The sequence below is a fragment of the Letharia columbiana genome (genome assembly GCF_014066305.1).
Source record: "Letharia columbiana isolate WasteWater2 chromosome Unknown Sc0000027_s0, whole genome shotgun sequence".
Taxonomy (NCBI): domain Eukaryota; kingdom Fungi; phylum Ascomycota; class Lecanoromycetes; order Lecanorales; family Parmeliaceae; genus Letharia; species Letharia columbiana.
In genome coordinates, this window is record NW_023501069.1 from 580104 (window position 1) to 600421 (window position 20318).

The 20318-nt window shown below is 45.9% G+C and overlaps 9 protein-coding genes across 9 annotated transcripts; 4 read left to right on the forward strand and 5 right to left on the reverse strand.

The window, feature by feature from the left end:
• Positions 1–3767: 3767 nt before the first annotated feature.
• On the forward strand, positions 3768–4913 carry HO173_008084 (uncharacterized protein; the record flags this gene model as incomplete). Its single annotated transcript, XM_037309984.1, has 1 exon — positions 3768–4913. The coding sequence occupies one exon, from the start codon at positions 3768–3770 to the stop codon at positions 4911–4913; it is 1146 nt and encodes a 381-aa protein (XP_037163281.1).
• A 1397-nt stretch (positions 4914–6310) lies between these two features.
• On the reverse strand, positions 6311–7619 carry HO173_008085 (uncharacterized protein; the record flags this gene model as incomplete). Its single annotated transcript, XM_037309985.1, has 5 exons — positions 6311–6522; positions 6578–6656; positions 6713–6871; positions 6930–7277; positions 7335–7619. The coding sequence occupies 5 exons, from the start codon at positions 7617–7619 to the stop codon at positions 6311–6313; spliced, it is 1083 nt and encodes a 360-aa protein (XP_037163282.1).
• Positions 7620–10059: 2440 nt separating this feature from the next.
• HO173_008086 (uncharacterized protein) lies at positions 10060–10497 on the reverse strand (the record flags this gene model as incomplete). Its single annotated transcript, XM_037309986.1, has 3 exons — positions 10060–10166; positions 10221–10329; positions 10384–10497. 3 exons carry the CDS (start codon positions 10495–10497, stop codon positions 10060–10062), a joined length of 330 nt encoding a protein of 109 aa, XP_037163283.1.
• A 52-nt stretch (positions 10498–10549) lies between these two features.
• On the reverse strand, positions 10550–11140 carry HO173_008087 (uncharacterized protein; the record flags this gene model as incomplete). The annotated part of the gene is made up of 2 exons (XM_037309987.1): positions 10550–10945; positions 11009–11140. The coding sequence occupies 2 exons, from the start codon at positions 11138–11140 to the stop codon at positions 10550–10552; spliced, it is 528 nt and encodes a 175-aa protein (XP_037163284.1).
• A 2443-nt stretch (positions 11141–13583) lies between these two features.
• On the forward strand, positions 13584–13787 carry HO173_008088 (uncharacterized protein; the record flags this gene model as incomplete). Its single annotated transcript, XM_037309988.1, has 1 exon — positions 13584–13787. The coding sequence occupies one exon, from the start codon at positions 13584–13586 to the stop codon at positions 13785–13787; it is 204 nt and encodes a 67-aa protein (XP_037163285.1).
• Positions 13788–14010: 223 nt separating this feature from the next.
• Positions 14011–15234, forward strand: HO173_008089 (uncharacterized protein; the record flags this gene model as incomplete). Its single annotated transcript, XM_037309989.1, has 3 exons — positions 14011–14319; positions 14379–14744; positions 14806–15234. The coding sequence occupies 3 exons, from the start codon at positions 14011–14013 to the stop codon at positions 15232–15234; spliced, it is 1104 nt and encodes a 367-aa protein (XP_037163286.1).
• A 340-nt stretch (positions 15235–15574) lies between these two features.
• On the reverse strand, positions 15575–15820 carry HO173_008090 (uncharacterized protein; the record flags this gene model as incomplete). The annotated part of the gene is made up of 1 exon (XM_037309990.1): positions 15575–15820. The coding sequence occupies one exon, from the start codon at positions 15818–15820 to the stop codon at positions 15575–15577; it is 246 nt and encodes an 81-aa protein (XP_037163287.1).
• A 752-nt stretch (positions 15821–16572) lies between these two features.
• Positions 16573–17393, reverse strand: HO173_008091 (uncharacterized protein; the record flags this gene model as incomplete). The annotated part of the gene is made up of 3 exons (XM_037309991.1): positions 16573–16603; positions 16656–17082; positions 17156–17393. 3 exons carry the CDS (start codon positions 17391–17393, stop codon positions 16573–16575), a joined length of 696 nt encoding a protein of 231 aa, XP_037163288.1.
• Positions 17394–17648: 255 nt separating this feature from the next.
• HO173_008092 (uncharacterized protein) lies at positions 17649–18567 on the forward strand (the record flags this gene model as incomplete). The annotated part of the gene is made up of 3 exons (XM_037309992.1): positions 17649–17740; positions 17880–17914; positions 17969–18567. The coding sequence occupies 3 exons, from the start codon at positions 17649–17651 to the stop codon at positions 18565–18567; spliced, it is 726 nt and encodes a 241-aa protein (XP_037163289.1).
• Between the last annotated feature and the right edge of the window lie 1751 nt (positions 18568–20318).

The following is a 20318-nucleotide window of genomic DNA, read 5'->3' on the forward strand; positions in this document are numbered from 1 at the left end:
CGCCGTTGTAGCAGGCTCACTATGATGTTGTCGACATGCTCAATGAAGAGGTCGTACGTTTGCTGCCATTGTAGCAGGCTCACTGTGAGTGTGGGGGTGTTAACTATTTCTTTCGATTCGCTAGCCGTACGAATGGTCCAATGCCTTGTTTATCCCTCGACCACTGTTTGCCGAGTCCGATTCGCTATGAAATCGAGTTACCCGTCTGGTGGGCTTACCCAGGGATACGATGGCTCAACTTGGTTTCTTGCCAAAGCCCCTGCCAGCGCTAGGGATGCGGATGTGTCATATGACACGTGACGTCAGGTCAGACCTACTCGGTCATTTGACAGTCATATATAGCCAAATGACCGCACTGCAAAAGGCTTGTAGTAAGGTAAAGCGTGAGATTCGAGGGAAACGGTAGGACTCAGAGGTTATTAGGGCTGAAATCTAGTATCACCAGTGATACCATACCAAGCTAGGGATTAATAACGCCAAGCCTCTATTTACTACGCCCGACTTCGTTAGCCTTATATCTTTCACGGTTAGATACCTACTGTATACGGTTAGCGCTGTCATTTGTCAGGTCAAACGGCCTGTCACCGTATGACCGTCACATGACTGTCATAGGGGTCAAATGTCAGTCATTACGCATCCCTAGCCAGCGCATTTCTTTGAATTCGTCCGCTAATTCGAATGGAGTGTGCCCGAATTACATTTCTCTTCGCCGGGGGGTACGAAGGAGCCTTATTATAATGTCAGGACCAGCATAGGTGCGATACCAGTATGGGTGAGGTAGAACGAGGATAATAAGGCTACCGAACTATGTAGGTGGGAAGGAGGCATGATATAGTAGGGGATGCCTCCTGCCAAGGCCGCTAGCCATAGGGCTGAGTGGTGTGTCAAGGGTACGCTCGTAACAGTAAGATTAAGAGAGATTAAATCTATAGTAAGAGACTTTTTACCTCTATAATTAAAAGATTTAAAAAAATTAGAAGTAAGATTAGAAGTAAGACGATTAGATATATAAATATTACATTTTTTTTCTTTAATTTAAAAGTTCTCCGCCGTCTCCACTCTCTTTATTTAGAGACAAAAATTTATATAAGAAGTTAGAATTTAAGATGAGCTATATAAGATCAAGAGTACTATTTCTTCTTATCGATAGATCTCTTTAATATAGAGATCGACTATTTAAAGTTCGTTTATACTTATTTTAAGTAAATCGTCGTCGCTAGTTATCGATTTTTTATATATATAAATTATTTAAAAATACTTAGTTTAAGTATTAAGCAACTAATAAATTTCTTTTATCTTCTTCACTCTCTTTATCTTCTTTATTCGAAGAAGAAAATTTATATAAAAAGTTAGAATTTAAAGCGAGTTATATAATATCGAAGGTATTAATTCTTCTTATCGAAGAGTCTCTTTAATATAAAAATCGACTATTTAAAGTTTATTTTAAGCTATTATAAGTAAATCGTTATTATTATCTATCGAAATTTATATATAAGATAAGTTTAAAGAAAATTACGATAAATATAATTAATTAAAGCTTTCTTTTTAGAATAATACTCTTTATATAATCTCTTTTCTAAATATCTTTACGTCTCTACTAACTTATAAACTTCGCTAACTTATTGTTATACTTCTTCTTCTACTTCGAAGTTTATTAGTCTTTATCTTTCTCTTACTAATTATTATATCGTAATAAAAGATTATAAAATATATAATAATAGTCGATTTAACGCACCGCGTATTTATATTATATATTATTATTAAAAATAAATCTTAGTTCGATAAGACTAAGCTAGCGTCTCTTTAAGTATATTAAAGATATATTTAATATTAATTCGAATACTTAATAGCTTCTTATTAAATCGATAGTTATTTCTATTTTTCGTTTCTAATATCTTATATAATATAATAAGATAGCTAATATTTATATAGATCGTATTATTAAGAAAATATTAATTCTAAGTAAAATACTTCTATAATCTTCTACTAAGACTCGTAAAGATAAAGATATACGTATTATATAGGGTATTTAATTAGCCGACTAGAAGATATATAATCTCTTTATTATTATTATAAATAATATATAAATCTAACGTATATCTCTTCTTTTTATTTTAAAAGACCTCGCTATTATATTTCTCTTTAGACTTATATTTTAGAATAATATTAGTTTTATTTATCTTTTCTATAGCCCTAATAAAGCCCTCTTATTTATCGTTATATATACTTTCTAAGCGTCTCTTTCTAATATCTAATTATCGAATAACTATATTTAAATATCTATAAAGAGAACGATAATTACGCGTTTAATATAGTTATATATATATTCTTTCGAGATTTTTTATTAGCTAGCGACCTTTAAATAGCTATTATTATTTCTCTTATAATTAAGTCTAAATAAGATTATAAGTAGCTAATTTTAAATAGATATCTATAAGAATATATAAAATCTATTTAAGAAGATAATATCTTTCTTTAATTAGGCGAAGGATCTTTCGAAAGCTAAATCTATTTATTCGAGTAAAGCTCTAAAATCTCTTATTAAATAAGAAAGAAAGAATAATTAAGCTTTAATTAGATCTTTAAGATACTTATTCGTAATACGTAATATCGTTATTTCTTTATAGCCTCTCGAAGAATAAGAAGATTCTTTATCTCTTAATTATTTTTAGAAGTATAAATACTAAGATATATATAAAAGAGATTTTTTAGTAGTATCTACTTCTAGCTAATTCGAGATATAGTAGATTATAGAGTAATTATATAGCTGCGTAATAGACAAATAGAGATATTTATTAAGATTACTATTCTACGAAGAAGGCTATACTTACTAAGGCCTTATAGCTACATAGATCTATTAAAAATCAGGTAAGGTCCTCACGCGAATATATAGGGAAAACAGCTAATGTAGTGTATACACGGTAGAGTCAAATTGTGGTTGACTCCCTAGTCTGAAACCCCCAAATAGGAATTTTTTTACAATTCTCGCGGCCGCCCCAATGCGCAGCCACTTTTCAGCCCTACAACCCTTGGAATTTGCTCGACCAACATACGCCTTTGGCGCAACCCTCTACAACATACCGTCAACGAGAGCGCCTGAGGCTTACTATGCAACTTACGACTAGATATTATGGGCTTGATGAACTTCCAACGTCGTGCGGGAGGTTTTGGCTGTTATGACAAGACAAATATGGCGGGTCGCTTATGCGCGTAAGCCTTGCACAATCCCTTCGAGACATTGGAAGCTTCTTATAGAAGAGCACGAAGCTTTAACGCTACGTTTCATGTGCCTTGTTCTACAGGACAGAAAGTTCTAATTTTAACGGTACTACATATGGTGCGGAAGATATGATGCTCGCCTTCCCCTTATGATTATGCCACGCATCAGCTTAGTGCGTGGCACGACGATTACTTGATCTCTTCTTTCCTACCGCGATTATCTCCCTCTCTTCTTCGCGTTATCATATTGCTTTCCTTGTAAATGTCTCGCTGGATTGGTATGGACACGGGCTTGTTGCACCCACGGACTTGGTGCAAGAGTGACTATGGTACTTGACTCAACCCATAGCACCTATTTGATAGCTTCTGTCAAGCGCAGCCTGTAGCAAAAATGCTGATGGCTGCTGGATGTTCTATCTCGATCTTTTAACCACCACTGTGGTCGTCAGTAGGTCATGATGGTGGCTCATTACTTTATACGAAAGATTCTGGTATCTCTGGCCTGTACTCTCTCCTTCCTCTGGTTCTGGATAGTACGCCAACCCAATATGCAACATCAATATAACGACTTTTCCTGTCCCGGCCACATCACACCGCAAATAACACACAACGACACCAATGTAGGGCCTGTACAGGGGCTCACGCCTGAAGGCAACATTACGACTCTGCCAGACTTCGGTCCTAGTCCATACGCTTATGTCTTCTACGCCACCGAGGCTGAGTATGCCTGCTCCGTCCTCATCAACATAGATCGGCTCAACAATGTCTTCCACACCAACCACCGAATCATAGTTCTCGTCAAGCCTATAATTAGCTCCGAATACCTCACTCGCTTCACAGCACAGAATGCGACGGTCATACCCTACGAACCTCCACCACTATACGACGACGATGTCCCCTATTACGCCGACGTTCTTCTGAAGCTCGTGGGATTCCGTCTCCATCAATATATACCCTCACTAAGAAGAGTCCTCATCCTCGACTCGGACCAAATCATCTTACAATCCCTCGACCACGTCTTTCTCCTCCCAGCCGTCGACCTTGCAGCTCCTCGTGCCTACTGGCAAGGCTCATTTGGCTTCACATCTGCATTCCTCCTCGTTAGTTTGAGCGACAGACTTTGGGGCCGCATGGAACTTGCCCTCCAAACCATCAAACATGACACATTCGACATGGATCTTCTGAACAAAATGTTTGGCGAAACGACCATGGTACTGCCAGGTGACTACTGCACTCTCAACAGCGAATGGGAAACGAACAGCATCCCAAAATGGTGGCAAGGCTCTGAACCTCCAAGAGACTCTTCTTGGAAACCTTCGAGAAAATTGCCGCCAACTCCGGATCCTCCACCAATAGGGGTTCCTCACTCACTCAAAGGCCCGCTTTCTACGAATAGTACCCGCAATCTCTCCGAGGCTGATCAAGTCCTCCTCTCCGAATACCGCAACGCCACCGCAAGACGCGAGATGATGATACAAGCGGCCAGGGATGCAGTGGAGGAGGTGCACAAAGAGCAAGTCTGGAAAGACGAATTGAAAGAGCGCGGGAAACGCTTGAGTGCGACTCTGGAGGATATCTATAAAAATGTGAAGGTGATGCACTATACGGCGCTCGCGAAGCCTTGGCAGAAGTATCTAGAGGAGGTGAAGAAGGCGAGGCCGGATGCTCATCCGCTTTTCGCCAAAGGGGTTTGAGGTATGGAGAGTCAAGGCTGCGGAGATCTGTCCTTGGGGAGAGGAGGAGTATGTAGTTTGAGGGATATCGTCGGCGTATAGGATAAAAGTTATGTGGTAGCTAAGGGAATATGTACGATGTAATTAGCGATAGATGAGATGCGCCTTTCAGGGCTTGGTTATGACCATACGTTGGCTCGTTGGTCCAGAAATAAGGCGGTCGTATCCAAATCAACTCATTCGGTGAGGACAAAGATCTGCAAAAACTTCGTCCCAACCTCGTCTCCTTCCCCTACCCTTCTCGCTCATAGACTGGCAAGAATCCTCATCGTTTTGACACGTGTTCATGATTCGGCGGTACCGCCTAAGCAGATTGACGGTAATCGCAATGGAAATGAATCGTTCTAGCGACTTCCTTCCCTTCTCTGTCCGATAGCCTAGGGCGAAGAAACAGAAAAGATCTCAGCAATTGCTATCACTTCAGCACCAATAGAGCATCCTTGATGGGCAAAGTGGGTCATTCAAAGAAGTCATAAAGTAGTACTCGTGGATTGGCGTCGGAATGAGGAGCTCTCATAATCCGTTTACTTGAGTTTTGGTTGCTTCCTAACGTTCAGTACCTATATCTTTGCGTCGTGATTGATGTCATTCGGGGACATTAAAGCTCGATTTCCTATTGCTGTTTTATGCAGGGTCACCCTTTCTCGCTGTCCTGGCCTGTTGGCGGAGTTCTGCCGGCATGTGTTCAACATCTTGTTTCGCCACACTCGCCAACAGAGCTTGAACAAAAAGTCACAGAGACGCTTTCCGCGCGCTGCAGCTGCGACTGAGAAGCCGAGGGGAAAAAGGAGCGAGGAAGAAAGAAGAAAGGACGAAGGAAGGAAAGAAAAAAAGAAACAAAGCAAAAATAGTTAACTATTTTCGAGGACTCGAATCTCTGAAGTGAACTCACACGGCGAATATTAGGGAACGGTCGACCGCTCAGCATGTTCTTCGCACTTAGCCGCTGGGCTATGTGTGAATTCGGGCGGCGGGTAGTAGGTTGGTTCAGGTGCCTTTTGGCTACTGTTAGTCAAGCTCGATATCTCACGTTCGGCATGCAGGCTCATAATCGGGTTTAAGTTTATCTTGGTTTCAAGCGCCAAGCTGATTACAGTAAATAGGACCTTGGATCTGTTGCTACCTAAGCCCGACTCTTATGACAAGTCTCTTACAGGCCTTGCAACTAAGCTTTTGCGCTACCAACTCGACGTATCTTTGGTTCTGCCCGTCATGCGACATCCATCTCAAAGAAAGGGTCAAAGCTCCGTTTTCTCGTATACGTAGGTACCTCGCCCCCTCCGACTTCCACTGGTCCCTCTCTTGGTCTGCATTATTCTTGTACCTTGATTCACATCAGCAGCTGCCTTTTCATCTCCTCAAGAAGGATTGTTACCAGGCGTCCTTGCACCCTGGATTGCCATGTGCTCTTTCTCCAGCTGATTCTCGACCTTCGGTCCGGCCGACTTCTCCTTGGGCTTGGTGGTGGGCGGAGACTTTGCGCGCGACTTCTTGGTGGGTGGGGCGACTTTTGGAGGTGGGTTCCGAGGCAGACCAGCAGATTGTGGCGGAGAAGAAGGGGATTCTATTGCTACTTCGGTGTCAGTATAGAACATTTTCGGGGAATGAGGCCTCTTAATACTGACACGGTAAGACAGAATCCTTACTAGGAGCCGAACGACTGGGTGATCTCCTCTTTCTGAGGCCCTTACTTGAGGAGGTTCCCTATCTCACAAGTAAGACTTCCGCCTCTTTAGCTTCACGAAGAGCTGATCACTTACATTGTCAAGCTCGGCTCCATCTTCATTGTCTTTATCGCGAGTTGTTGAGTGTACGCGCTTGTGGCCTTGGGCAAGACCCCCATTGCCTTCCGCCATTTCTCGGACCTCATTGACAATTTGCTCATACTCCTCCAGAGTGAAGCTGTTGACCTCATCACTCTATCGCTTGTCAGTCACACCCCTCTCACTCCAACCCTCTATGGCTGCAACTACATACCTCACGAACCTTCTTTTCCTGGGTTGCAGAGGACTCGAAGTGGTATATGATGTATATTATCGCATCCCATAGGCTCACCATGTCAGAGCGCTCGATTTTTTGATGCAGGTTCGCCTCCAGCACCCAGCGGACCATTTCCTTGAAGGTGATGTATTGAATGGCAGAACTCAGAATTCTGGGCACCAAGATTTGCAAACTATCACTCTCCATCATAAGATAGCCTGGATATCGTTGAGTTTCTTCGCGGGATACGACGCGCTCGACCCTCCGAAAGGCTCGAGACTCGTCCTTGTACTCCGGATCGTGGGCGTGTCTAGCCCAGAATTCGTGGAATAGAGGGCTGTTTACCTACGTAGGGACCGCAAGTCAGCCATTTAATTCACTCGAGTTGGTCAAATCACATACCTGGTCCATGATCTCCTCACGCTTGGGATCACCTCTAGGGAAAACCTTTCCCGCGTTGAGCCACCACATCGAAATCACATCCCTTCGGCCAAGTTCCAGACCGGCGAGATCATGTTTGTTCATGTGAGTTCTTGCGAACCGAGTTATGCCGCTCTTGGGCCCTACGAGTTGCTCTCTGGTGAACTCGAGTGGAGCCATATCAATGTAGAAGTTCTGGTCTTGCAAGGTTGGAGCTCCTCCATCCTCTGTAGCTCCTGCAGCTTTTGTGCCTTTGTCTCTTCCCATATTGAGCCTTGGGGGGACGAGACGCAGATCGCGAGAGGGTATAATGGGGAACCTTTGAGGTTTGAGGAGGTTGAATCACCGTGAGTGTGTGTGTTGTTGATGGTGGTGTGAAAATGTCCGATTGGGACGCGGCAAGAGCTTCCTACCGTCGGGAGAGGGGGCAATTTTCCAGATTGCTCAACACTTTGCTATCACGACCCTGAACCTTATCCGCAGCTGCGGGGTGGAATCATTGCGACAAAGGCTGCCAAGCAAGATGCAAAGATATGACCCTGAGAAGAGGCAAAATGGTGACGATACTGTCAGACGCCGTGAAAAAGCAACTAGCTTCCCGATATTGAGCTTGAGCCCCGCCACCTTCTTCAACACCTCTCAATGCGCACGTCACATGCTGAATTCTTCACGTGTCTCGTCTCGGGAAAGTCGATCGTTCTCCAACAATCCTACATTGTCCCCAGTGTACATCTCTTCTTCCTCCACATACAACCGTTCATACCCCTAGTCAAAACAGTAGGGCGGCGAAAGCGTTGAGCGCTCTGCACTATGAATCCCAAAAGTCGGTCATGGCAGCGCTGAAAGCACAGCAACAGAATGATTCACGGCTGGGATCTAATCATCAAGTTAAGTTTCTCCAGGTTAGCTATTTTTTGCGAAAGAGCACAACTCTGTTCTACCTCCTGACACCTTGCTCTGATGGCGATCTAGCAATGTTGACCAACAAGGACCCATCTCCCACTCGCCCTCAAATGCTCAACCTCCTGAATGCGCTCTGATAGCATGTCTGAAACAGCAAGCTCGATCCCGCCGTTTATGGTCCCAGCAGGCAAATCGTTTGGCGAATCGTCATCGGCGGCTGAGCAAGAGCCGTCGGAAAGCGGGTACCGTCGTAGGGCATATAAAAATCTTTCCATAAGGTGCAGAGTCTTCAAAATCCTCTAGCACGCGTGTATCATCATCAGAAGTTACACGGTATAAGGGAACGCTATCTCAGCAATATAAATTCCACAAGGAGTTTCTGGCGTTATATATAGAGTTGGTAAAAAGAATAATACGAAAAAGTAAACTTGAACTAGCTTTAGGATAAGTAGCTCTCATAACTTGTTGCTCGAGGCTTCGTTGCTTTCTTTCCTTCAATACTATGGAGTGGTGAGTTTGAAGGCTTTTTGCTATCAGTGTCACGGAATATCGAGCCCCAAGTTTTGGGCAAGCTGTGTAGTGTTGTACACTTTGCCAAGAGGGTCTTCGATTCATTCTCGAGCCAATGGGGTGACAGAAGCAATGACACAAAGAGCACCAACTACACAGATCACAATCTCCTTCTAGGCATGCGACTCATTCACTCACTTCAGCGAGCAAATCGGGTAGAAATAAGAGTTTGCAACACGGCTAAGCGAGCTCTGAAGCCAACTTCTCGGGAAGTCAAGTACTCAGAGATTTGAAGAAGAGGAGTTCTGGGGGGGAGGAGGGGTTAATTATTTTATAAAAAAGGAAGGGGGAAAAAAAAAAAAACCCCCACCAAAAAAAACCAAAAAAAAAAAATTTTATTTTTTAGCTGCAAAAGCCTGCAAGGAAGCCACGCCCTATAACTATCAGAGCACCACAACTGCCTAATAATATTATTCCATGCGTGAGTTCATGTAATGATTAGGAATAAAACGTAAAAAGTGCTTCTGACTGACAAGACAGAAAAAAAAAAGGAAAACCCAAAATCGAAACTTGACGGATTCGAACCGTGCAAAAAGAAATCGATCGCAGGTGACTAACATGAGAACGGTTCAACGCGCTCGATCAATCTCTAGACCCCTGCACTCAGCCCCTGGGGCAAAGCTACCGATTTCTTGTAGATTTGGTCCTTATTTTAATATATAATGCATTTAACTTCTGGGCGTGCAAACTTGGGCAATCACCACGATACTAGAGTAAAGCCCATTCGCCTCTACAGTCTCAAGCGATGAACATTGCAGAGCTGTCATGCTCTAGATCCATCGACAGTAAAAAAAGCATAGTTGTTTTACAGGCCCTAAGATGATCGTCTCTGTTACCTTGTAGCCGGAACCTTGCATTATTTTTCATTACTGCAAATCATCGCTTCAAGCGATACAAATCCTAACACACAATGCGTCCTTTTATTAACTCTACTTTTAGACCCCTCTGGAAGTATCGTTACTATCGCAAAATTAAAGTACGAGTTTCGTACACCTTTTTTCCGGAGGCGCTATCATCGATCCGACTTCAAGACGCCTCGTCCAGCCAATCCGCCTCGTACCCCCAGACCTTCTTCACCGCTCCTTTTCGTCTGCATCATTCTCGAGCCTGGAATCATTTCAGTACCCCACGGTCTTCGCTCAGAGCAGCTCTCTCACCTGACCCACTCCCCCTACCTTGACCGATCTGCACGCTGTTGAGTTCGGGCCCGGTAGCCTGCTCTTGGAACTCAAAATTAGAGCGACGTACGACGTAGGACAGCTGCCTTGGTAAACACTGTTGGTTTCTGAGATGGTGACTCGTCTGGGGCGGGGCCAGATTGAGATGCGGCAATCGCGTAGCCTGTGCGAAAGTCAGGAGATACACTTTTAGGGGAATTAAAACTGTGAGACTGACTTGATAGACCAGATGTGGGCCCGGGCCTCAAAAGATGTGCCCTCTTACTCCTTTGCCTCCGCTTCTTCCGCTGCTCACTCGGCGATTGCTCCGAATCATCCGCATCGTGCTATCAGAACCAGTCAACAAGTAGCCGCGTATCCTTTGCGTATATCATGCGTACCTCAGAGCTGCTTTCATGATGCGGACGTTTGGCTCCAAGTGTGTGCTGGAGGACACTGCGTACTTCGCGAACGAGCCGCTCATACTGCTCCTCAGAATAACCGTCTACGGCCATGCTCTATCAAGAACATCAGTTCGACTATACCTCAATTGAGTCTCTACGGGCATCAAGTACATAGTTCCATTACCTTCGCCTTTCTCTCACAAGTACACACGAAATGATAACTCTTGTGGACAATCGCATCCCACAGGAGCTGCATATCAGAGTATGTGATTTCTAGACCTAGGTTTGCCTCCAGGACCGAGCGCACAAAGTTCTTGTATAGCACATGTTTCAATGCGCGGAGCCCGATGAGAGGGATCAAGAACTCCCGATGATCCTTGGTCACGGTCGTGAGATCAGGGCATGTTTCCATAATGAGTACGCCAGGCCATCTCTTATTCTCGCTGGGAGTGACTTTACGCCCACTCGGTCGGAAACCGCGGTCAGCCTCATCTCTCTCCCAGGTATCTTCAAGCAATCCACGTTTGATGCAAAACCCATGGAAGTGGGGGGATTCGGCCTATCGGAAGACACGAAGTCAGTCCAACCGTACGATTTGAGCCTATCTTTGAGGGGAGCTTACTTGAGATTCTAGCTTATTACATGTCGGGTTTCCCTCGCCGTAGAAGTTCCAAACGAGCTGGTTCCAGTAACCCAAAACACTTTTGAGGGAGAAATCTGTCAGCGTGTCTAGTTCCTTCCATGTTCTATGCATGCGTCCCTTCTACATCCTTCCATGCATATTCCATCATTGTTCCTTTCATGTAGCTAGCCATAGATAGCAGTGCTTTGTTCTCCATCAGCTACATAATAGCTGATGGCCCCACCACTGAATCTATACGCTTTCTATCATCACCACTGCTGTGCTACGCTGAGAGGTTATGAGCCCCCGGTTGATGCTGGTGATACATTAACATTCCAATTGCATCAAATTTCAAAAAACACACACACGTCCTTCTAGCCACAATGGGCAAATCAGGACAATAAGACGGTGAAGGCTAACAGCCTATCACACCCACACCAGAGGAGTTATAGGAATTATATGACCTATAGGCCCAGAAGGTAAATCAGATAAAGCTTAAACAGTCACGGCCCAAGAAGATCTTTAAATTCGCTATACCCTTATCGATAGTCAATATCCCTACGCTTAAGGGAGCATTTAATTGGGACCGCTGGTACTAAACGGTGTATAGTTGCTATTAGATAGCTGGAATACACTCGATCCTCGCTAGAACACTAACCCAGCCACAAGGAGACGAAGAGTACGATAAATGAGAGTCCGCTAACTCATAGATTGAAGGCAACATACGTATATCTCTTGAGTCAGGTGGTTATACCACATCGCAGGTATCCATAATATACACAACATAATCAAAGCACTCGAAGGTGCATACAAATCCAAAGAATACACCTCCCGTGAAGTACTATGGAGGACCATTAGCCGTGCAAGCTTAGCTGACTATAAAGGAGTCACTAAGTACGTTAAGACAATCAAAAAGACCAAAACAAAACTCGCTGAGTTAAGCTACTATTACACGTGGAAGATCACAACATCCTTCCTTTATAGACTTCCTCCTCTTACGAATTATTTGTGGAAATCGTCTTAAACGGCCGAGGCAAAGACGCCAATAAAAGGCTGTTAAAACCGGATTTCGACTATATCGTCAAACAACTCCTTGATCGGAAACGTCGTCAGAAACTAACTAGTACCAATAACTCCAATGGCAAGGCCATGTTCACAAACAACAAGAACAAGGGGAACGGCGGCAATAACCGCAACAACAACAACAATTACACCCCTAGCCCAAGTGTGACAACTATGGTCGCCACCATAATAGGACTTGCTAACTATCCAACCCCGACCAGGCCTCCGCTGAGTGGGTTAAAAAGAACAAGGACCATATCGAGAAATTCAAGAAGAAGAAGAAGGCTAGCAAGCCTACCTCCACCGGATCCACCGAAAAACCAAAAATAGCAAGGGCGGCCTAGGCGAAGGCTGTCACGACATCACATAACGACGGCTGGTATTTCGATAATGCAGCCTCATTCCACATGACATATTCCGAAGCCTATTTCGTTGAGGAACCAACACCCCTCGAAAACCCTATCCCAGTCGAGACTGCTGACGGAAGGATACTGGAGGCCACTGCCGTAGGCAATACCCTGCTAAAGACCTTCATTGAGAATAACGACGGCGAGGACGAAGAATACATGCTCACACTTGCAAACGTCCACTATATCGAAGATCTATCACAAATCTACTCTCCCTAGGCACGTTCCAACGTAACGGCCTCACTTATACCGGAAAGGGGGACCGTTTAAGAGTCTATGACGATAATGACGATACTATCCTTGAGGGAGAACTGATAGACACACTTTATAGCTGAGACTACATCATTTAAAGCTACAATGGCCAAAGAGATCGCTATGGCCGCGGTTATCAAGAAGGCTAACCACCGAAAGACAATAGCCATTGAATGGCATCAAGCATTGGGCCACCTGAATTTCGATAACGTTACTAGGCTACCGGCTATGATAGGGGAATAAAAATCATAGGCACACAAAGACATTTTGTGGTTTGACCTACGGAAAACAGAAGAAGACCCCGGCCATAAACCAATAACTAAGGTAGAAAATGCTTTTAATAGTTCCCACAGACCTCTTTAGTGGCGGATCAACATTACCCCGCTTCAAGGAGGCCACTACTACTGCTCTATAAAGACCGATCAAAGACTCGTTTCGATGGGTAGACTTCTTGAAACCAAGGATCGGCACTTGGTTACTATAAAACTTCGTTACCTGGTTAGAGTTTCTACTACCCCCAAATGTTTCGTTCTGACAACGGTGGTGGTTATAACGAGGAAACCCGGACTGGCTAGCCTCTCAAGACGCAGGTTACTTCCCGATTCCCTGAACAGAATAGATTGATAGCGTACATGGCTACTCTTTGAGGCCGTCCCGTTGTGTGTCTCCGGCCTTGGGCTGGGATTAGACGCTGTTCTAACATTACTCCCTCCCCTTAGAAAGGTTAGCCATGACACCATATGAGGCCCCACTGGGGTTCCTGGGGCCTTTTGGGGTAAGAAATCATTAGCAAACTCCATAATAGTGTGTTTCAGGGTTTCGAAGTGCGTTTTGGTCCAGTTGACTTGAGCAAGATGACAGCCCATCTTGAGCTTCAAGGGGGCCGGAACCCCAGGAGCTGGCTCATCTTGGGCTTTGTGGGTGGCTCGGGCACCACCGCCACGAGTACGCATTCTGGCAAATCTAACAAAGTTTTGTATGACCGTAAAGGAAAGGGTCGACAGGGATTTGTGGGTATCTGTGGAGCAGGTAGAATGAACGTGTGGGAGGTGGGTTAAATAATTGGAGTAGCTCTGTCGAGACGCGATGCCGGCAGCCTAATCTGGTCTATGGGAGACCGCGGCCCGGTGCCATCTTCAACACATTTCAGTACATACGTCACGTGCCGTAATTTTTGCCCGCATTTCGTCTCGGAGATATCTATCGTTCTCGAACTACCTTACCTTTCCTTCAACGTACATCTCGGACCACACACAACCACTTGTTCCCCTTCTTAGAACAATGTTTCGTCAGCTTCAAACACCTTCTGACGCCATTCCGCGGAGAAGCAGATTGCATCAACAACAATCGCGTAAAAAGAAGAAGCTCATCAAACAGGTCGACAAACCAATAATTACCCCACGCTATACTAGGCGCCACTTCGAGGAGCTCAACCAAAACATTCTAGCATTTACACGCACTGCGCAGAAGAACAACAAGTCAGAGCGAGGGCGCGAGCTCGAGAGAGATAGAGTCGATCAGCAATGGACGCGTTTGATACAAAGACTTTATCCGGCGGATGACCCCAAAAGTTATGAACTTCTGGCTCAGGTAATCATCCAAGTGGGATATGCACCAATATAATCCAAGTACTGATGCGTACTCTGAAGGTCGAATGCCCGCTGTACAACGGATACTGGGAAAAGCGTGCAGATGAGAAAGCCTTCTTCGAACGAGAATACCAATCCGAGCTCTATGCGTTCAGCAAAGCTCGACAAAACCCGACTCGGGCTCAGAAGCGGTACTGGCCCGGCTGTATCCTTATGGAGGACAACGAGTGGAATGAATACGTGATCCCAAGGGTCTCGCTTCTCGCGCTACAGCAAGTCAACTACATGGACTTCGTAAAGAGCGTTCTGCAAGCGAATCCACTCAAGGACATTTCAAGATTCACGATGCAAGAGCTCTGGGTGGCGGTCGTCACGAAGGTCTATCATTTTGAGGACCCTTTGGACAAAGAGTTGAAGATTGGGGAGGTAAATAAGAGCAAGAGCCATATCTCTAGAGAGGTTTCGCTGAATGATGTGTGGTTTTCAGACCAATGAGTGCACCCCAGCGGCGTACCGCGCGTTGGCAGCGGACTATCGAAGCGCTTATGAGGTTGCGAAAGCGAGGGTAGAGGCCAAACAGATTCTGCGAGAAGACAAAAAGCGAGAGCGCGACGATGCTGCAAGCGAAGAAGATGGGAATGGTAGTGGTGAAGACTGGGTGAGATACGAAGAGCATGGGAAGCATAACCATGATGGTTGTGCAGGGAAGCGGCAGAAGACACAAGACACCAGGGACCAAGCTGAATCAACTAGAAAAGAGAAAGAAACTCCAGGTCAGCATCTCCGGGCAGAGCAAGAGGACGTTGGCGCCTTTCATTTCGACGAGGCTGCCTGGCAAGATTTTGGAGGAAAGCAAGGCGCACCGGCCACCTTCCACTTCGCAGATACAGGGCTGGCATTTCGTTTCAAAGGGTAGGCACTGTATGTTTGGATGAGGTTTTTCTGAAACAAAGCTCTGGACGTGTCGGGAAAAGGAGGGAGTGTAGTTGAGGTAGCTTGTACTGTCCATATCAAGCTTGTATGCAGGACCAGAGACGGTGGCATTGGCAGCAAGCCTCTTGCAATGACACTTTATCCACTACTCACAAGGTTCTGACCATTTACAGGATTCTGAGACTGTAAGAAAGCACCACCGCAGAGGCTCCGCATCAACGTATGCATAGAGTTTTCCTCCGGACAACCTCACGTCTTTCAACCTGCCATCTGTAGGTGGTGGCTGGTCTTCCGATCTTAGTAGGTCGCTGCCGACCGGCGGATCACATGATCATGAATGATCTTGCTTTCTGGTATTTCGTGATAGCCAGCATCTCCTTCTCCAAGACACAACGATCCGTTCCACTGTCTGGTACCCAGTCTCTGACTTGCGACCGAGTAGCATACGCATCGTGCCACCTCTCAAGACGCTCCCCACGAGGCCCAAGAGAACCCATTGTCAATCTCGGTTTTTCCTCGATAGCCGTCAGGGCCTGATCGAGTGAATCTTGATGTTCGAGCCGCTTCATGTGTATAACCAACCATCTTGGTCTGCTTTCATTCCGACAACAGAATTCCGCACGATTACGAGCGGTTTTGTTGGCGGTACGTCTTCCACAGCTGCTGCCATAAGAAAGGACTGCCAACCGATCTTCGATGGCTACAGCCGCATGCCTGGGAAGTTTCGACACCAACATCATCCGAATGCGATGACGATGCGCTTGATACTTGTCACAATCTGAATGCCTCCGTTCTGCTCGTCATTGCGCGAATGTGATTCTGCTCTTTCGTTCCTTCTCGGTAGTGACCATCTGCCGGGGACCTCTGACTTTTGATCTGATTCTTTTCTTCGTTGTGCTATTCGCGAGTATGGAGGTTGGAGGGGATCGCAGGAAGGAACGTGAGATCGTAATTCGGCGTTGCTGGGGAAAAATTTTACCAAACTTGTTTATTCTATTTTATACCCCAATGGGATATGAAATTGGGGAGAGTTAAAATAATTTGGGGAAAAATTTTTGGCTCTCCGAATGTCTGATTTGGCTCTCCGATTGTCTGAGCGCTCACGCCGTACAAGAAGGGGGGTCTGTCCTGTCGCTTTGCGTTGGCTCTAGGAAACCATGGTCGACATCTCTTCCTTTCTTTGAAGATACACACCTTTGCCATCGTCTTTGAAGTCCTTCAATCTTCTAGCCTTCATGTGCTAAGCCAAAGCCGAACCCGATGTTAGGTTCTTCACCTGCTTAACGAGAGCCGAGCTGTTGTACCTGGTAGCATATTGGACCTATACACGTTCGATCTTGACTGGTGCTGTCCTAGGAATCCGTTAACCCAGATCCCTCGATGTTTCTTTCTAGCAACACTCACATTTTTTCCTTTCCTGCGTGGTTTTGGGGACGCGTTACAGCTGATTCCGAGGCGGGCCCATCCTTTCCTGAAGCTGGCTTTTTCGAACAGAACATTGGATTGCCGTCCCCACGGATATCAAACGCTGCCCTGGCACCCGACCAAAAGCCATGCTTTCTGTTTTGTCCCATACAACCAAGCATAGCCGCTCCTGAGTAGAACAGCACTTCTGAGACCAAAATGGTCTCGGTCCCTGAATGGTTCTCTCTGGCAACAATCACGCCGAGTCTGTTGCTGCGTGTTTCTGGGTCTGAGCGCCGCCGTGCACTACCAAGCCTGGTCCTTCGTTTCCATTGTGATCTGATGAGGGAAACCAAGTTCATCCATGCGACATGATCTTCCGGGTTCCCACGGTGAGACCGAATCGTATAACCTCTTCGCGGTGTACCTGTACAGCGATGGTCAGTCTCTTGAAGCTTCTGCAGGTGCATTGACGAGGTTACGAGCCAAGCTTACCTGACTGAGAAACATCCAGCCTACGGCATGGCCTTTGCAAAACTCCAGATTAACCTGGTTCTTCCAAGACAGAGCGACATGCTCATAGGGTAGGGCCATTCCCGTGTCGTTGCACTTCTCGAGTAGATTCTTAGTGTTTATCTTGGTCGTTGGTTCTAGAAGCTGAGGAGCCATTGGTAGACCTGACGGCGGAGTTGGGTGGTGGTAATCCTCGAAAGTGCCGTAGCGACTGGAGTGGACCATAGTAGGCTAGAGAATTGAATGGTGGGAAGGGTGGAGGTGTGTGTCCCGTGAGCTTGAAGGATTGTCTCAACACAGAGAACACATGAAAAGCCACCCGCTGACCGGTCTAGCGAGCGGTTGCAGAGGTTTCAATCACACATGTGTCTTTAACAACACTACCTGATATTCTTCAAACACCACCCTAAATACATAAATACTGTTGCAAGCTTCCAGCCCCCTCGCTATCATAATCCCAGCTTCCTTACCGATAACACAATGCCACGAGCGACGAACAAGCGCAAGGAGGCGGAGGAGGGATCTAGTGATGAGACGCCGCCGGTGCGTCAGAATAAGACTCGTCGTACGAGGTATGTACACTTCCGAGCAAGTTCTTCCCATGCCATACTGCGTTTCACAGCGCAAGATCCACTTTGCAAGCCCCTAAAGCCACCTCACTACTCGTGTTGCTGGTTCGAACAAGAGAGGCTGATTTCCACATCTTCGCAGCGGAAACACCGTCAAGTTCGCGCACACCGTCCAAGGTCAGTGAAAAGGCGGCCCTTGACCTCTCGATGCATACACTGACAGCGAAATAGCCGTTTCCTTTGGCGAGTATCAACAACCCAAGTCGATTCTGAAGACCAGGTCCGAACCATTCCCTATCGCTCCTGGGTCCCCCAATACAGCAAGATCTCCGTCTCCCGAACCCTCAAAGGAATTTGAAGAGGAGGAGTTTGACAGAGAAGAAGTAGATACGATGAGAAAGCTCGCTGAAGCTGCGATAAATTTGGCGAGAAAGGCTCGCAAGGAGCAGCTAGAACATGGTCTTGCGGCAGTCCAGAAGGAGCTCGCATTTACCAAAAACGATCTCGAGAACGTCCGTTTCAGCGAGAAGATCTACATGCAATCAACAGAGAAAGTCATGCAATCACGAGACAAACTGGTACGCGCTCTCGCGGACGCTGACAAGCGCACGGAAACTGCCCGCGCGGAGGTCAAGGAGGCTCTGTTGGCCCAGGGCAAATCGGAGAACAAGTCCAGAGCGCTGGAACTCCAACTGAAAAGAGCAGACGAACAGGTGGAGAAGCTGCAGCAGGAGCTAGCCGTTATAAGGGAGAAGGAAGAGAAGGGGAAGTTGCTGGGCAAGAAGACAGCGATGGAAAAGGCGGATGGAGGCAACGGGGACACCAAGTAGGGCACGACAATGAAAAGGCTGCCACATGAGGACATGCATTCATGAGAGGATGTACGCACCTTCTTGGCAAACCTAGTTTTTAAATCTTCGACTGTACGCTATGATAGAATTTAAAGAGCCTTCAAATCAGCCTAAGTCATCTCCATTTGCCAGCTGATTTTGACTTGTCGGACAGTCAGTAGCACCGCTCAACTTTCAAGGTAGGCTACAATGAGCAAAGAACAGTACTCTACAAGTCTCCACTTGGTCAACGATGGCGATAATGAACCCTATTAGTAAAATCGTGGCAGCAGCGTAAGTCAGAATACAAACGAGAAGGTAGAGAAATCTTTTAATAAGCGCAAGAAAAGGAACAGGCAGAAACAAAATTGGAAGGGAAGCAGAATAAAGAAGCACTGGTAAAGTGATACGATTGAAAGACAACAAAAGGCAAATGGGAAAAAAAGATGGGCGAACGAAGGAGGGTAGGTAGGTAGGTAGGAAGGAGGGAAGGCGTAGTTTGTCGGTTCCGCTCTAAGTGGGATTCCATAATTCAGAGTCCATCCACACCGCTCTTGAAACCCAAGGTAGGTCGACTTCCCACTGGTGGGAGACGTGTTATACCATTTTTGACCTTTAGCGTGATTGGCCGCAATGAACCATCATTACTATGGTCTCCAAAGATGAACATATGGTGTGAAAGCGAGTATAGTTTGTAGATAGTGAATTTAGTCGACACTGAAAGTTGGTTAGCGCAACGGGAATCCAATATTTCGGGAATTCAAACGACTGGACCAAAGAACCTAGGCGATTGAATTTAAATCACGCTAATTCATTCATATAGCAAGTGAATGGCGTCCGGATGATCATTCGGGCAATGCAGCTCCGGCCAGCTAAAACTTCGACCCGGCAATCCGCGAGTCTTAAGCTGCTCGATAGCTGTGTTCAAAGGCCTCTTAATAGAGGTTAGCTATGCTCTTTTGCTTCTCGGGTCACTCAGCGATGCGCGCTTAGTCGAGCCGGACTAATAGCTTCAATTCCACCCAGTCAACTCCCATGCGCCCTGCGTCGTATGCACGCACTAATAGTATACTATCCCCACCTCCTGCGAAACTATTTTGGTCTCGTCCTATGAATATCCAGCTACTGATACAGATGCTCAGGAGCTAAAAGATCACACCATTTCGTGCTTTCAACGAGAAGACACAACTATAGTTTCAGGCAAAATCTCCATACTGGCAACTCCATCCAACAACATTGATACAAAAAAATTCAGGATGCGGATTCAAAGAGTTCCCCTGTCCGTGAAGATGCAGCATGTGGAGGAAAAGGGCCAGGCCATCTCAGGCAAATACAGACAACTACGAAGCCCACAAAAAGTGACTTTGGAGGTGACGACCGTTAGACTAAAAGCCAGATATTCCGAAGCGTTAGACAATCCGAGATACGCTCAGCCTGGTGGAGTACTTCGAGGATAATGATCGATGTGGCTACAAAGCCACGCAGGCGAGAACTGTGCAACCGTGCAAGGGCGCCATTTAAAAGAAAACGCAAGCTTGCCGCCCAGAATCCATCACTGCCCCTTGGTGCCGTTATGAGGAAGTTGATTACAACCGCAGACTTCAAAATGCTTGCTGCTGGATGGGTAACGAACGTTGGAGAAGGAGACGTCGTCTAGACAAGATTTTGCTAGGCTTCTCCGTCCTATCCATAGAAGCTAATTCGGATGCTACGGTGAAAGTTTCACACTTTGTTCGTATGGACCTATATTG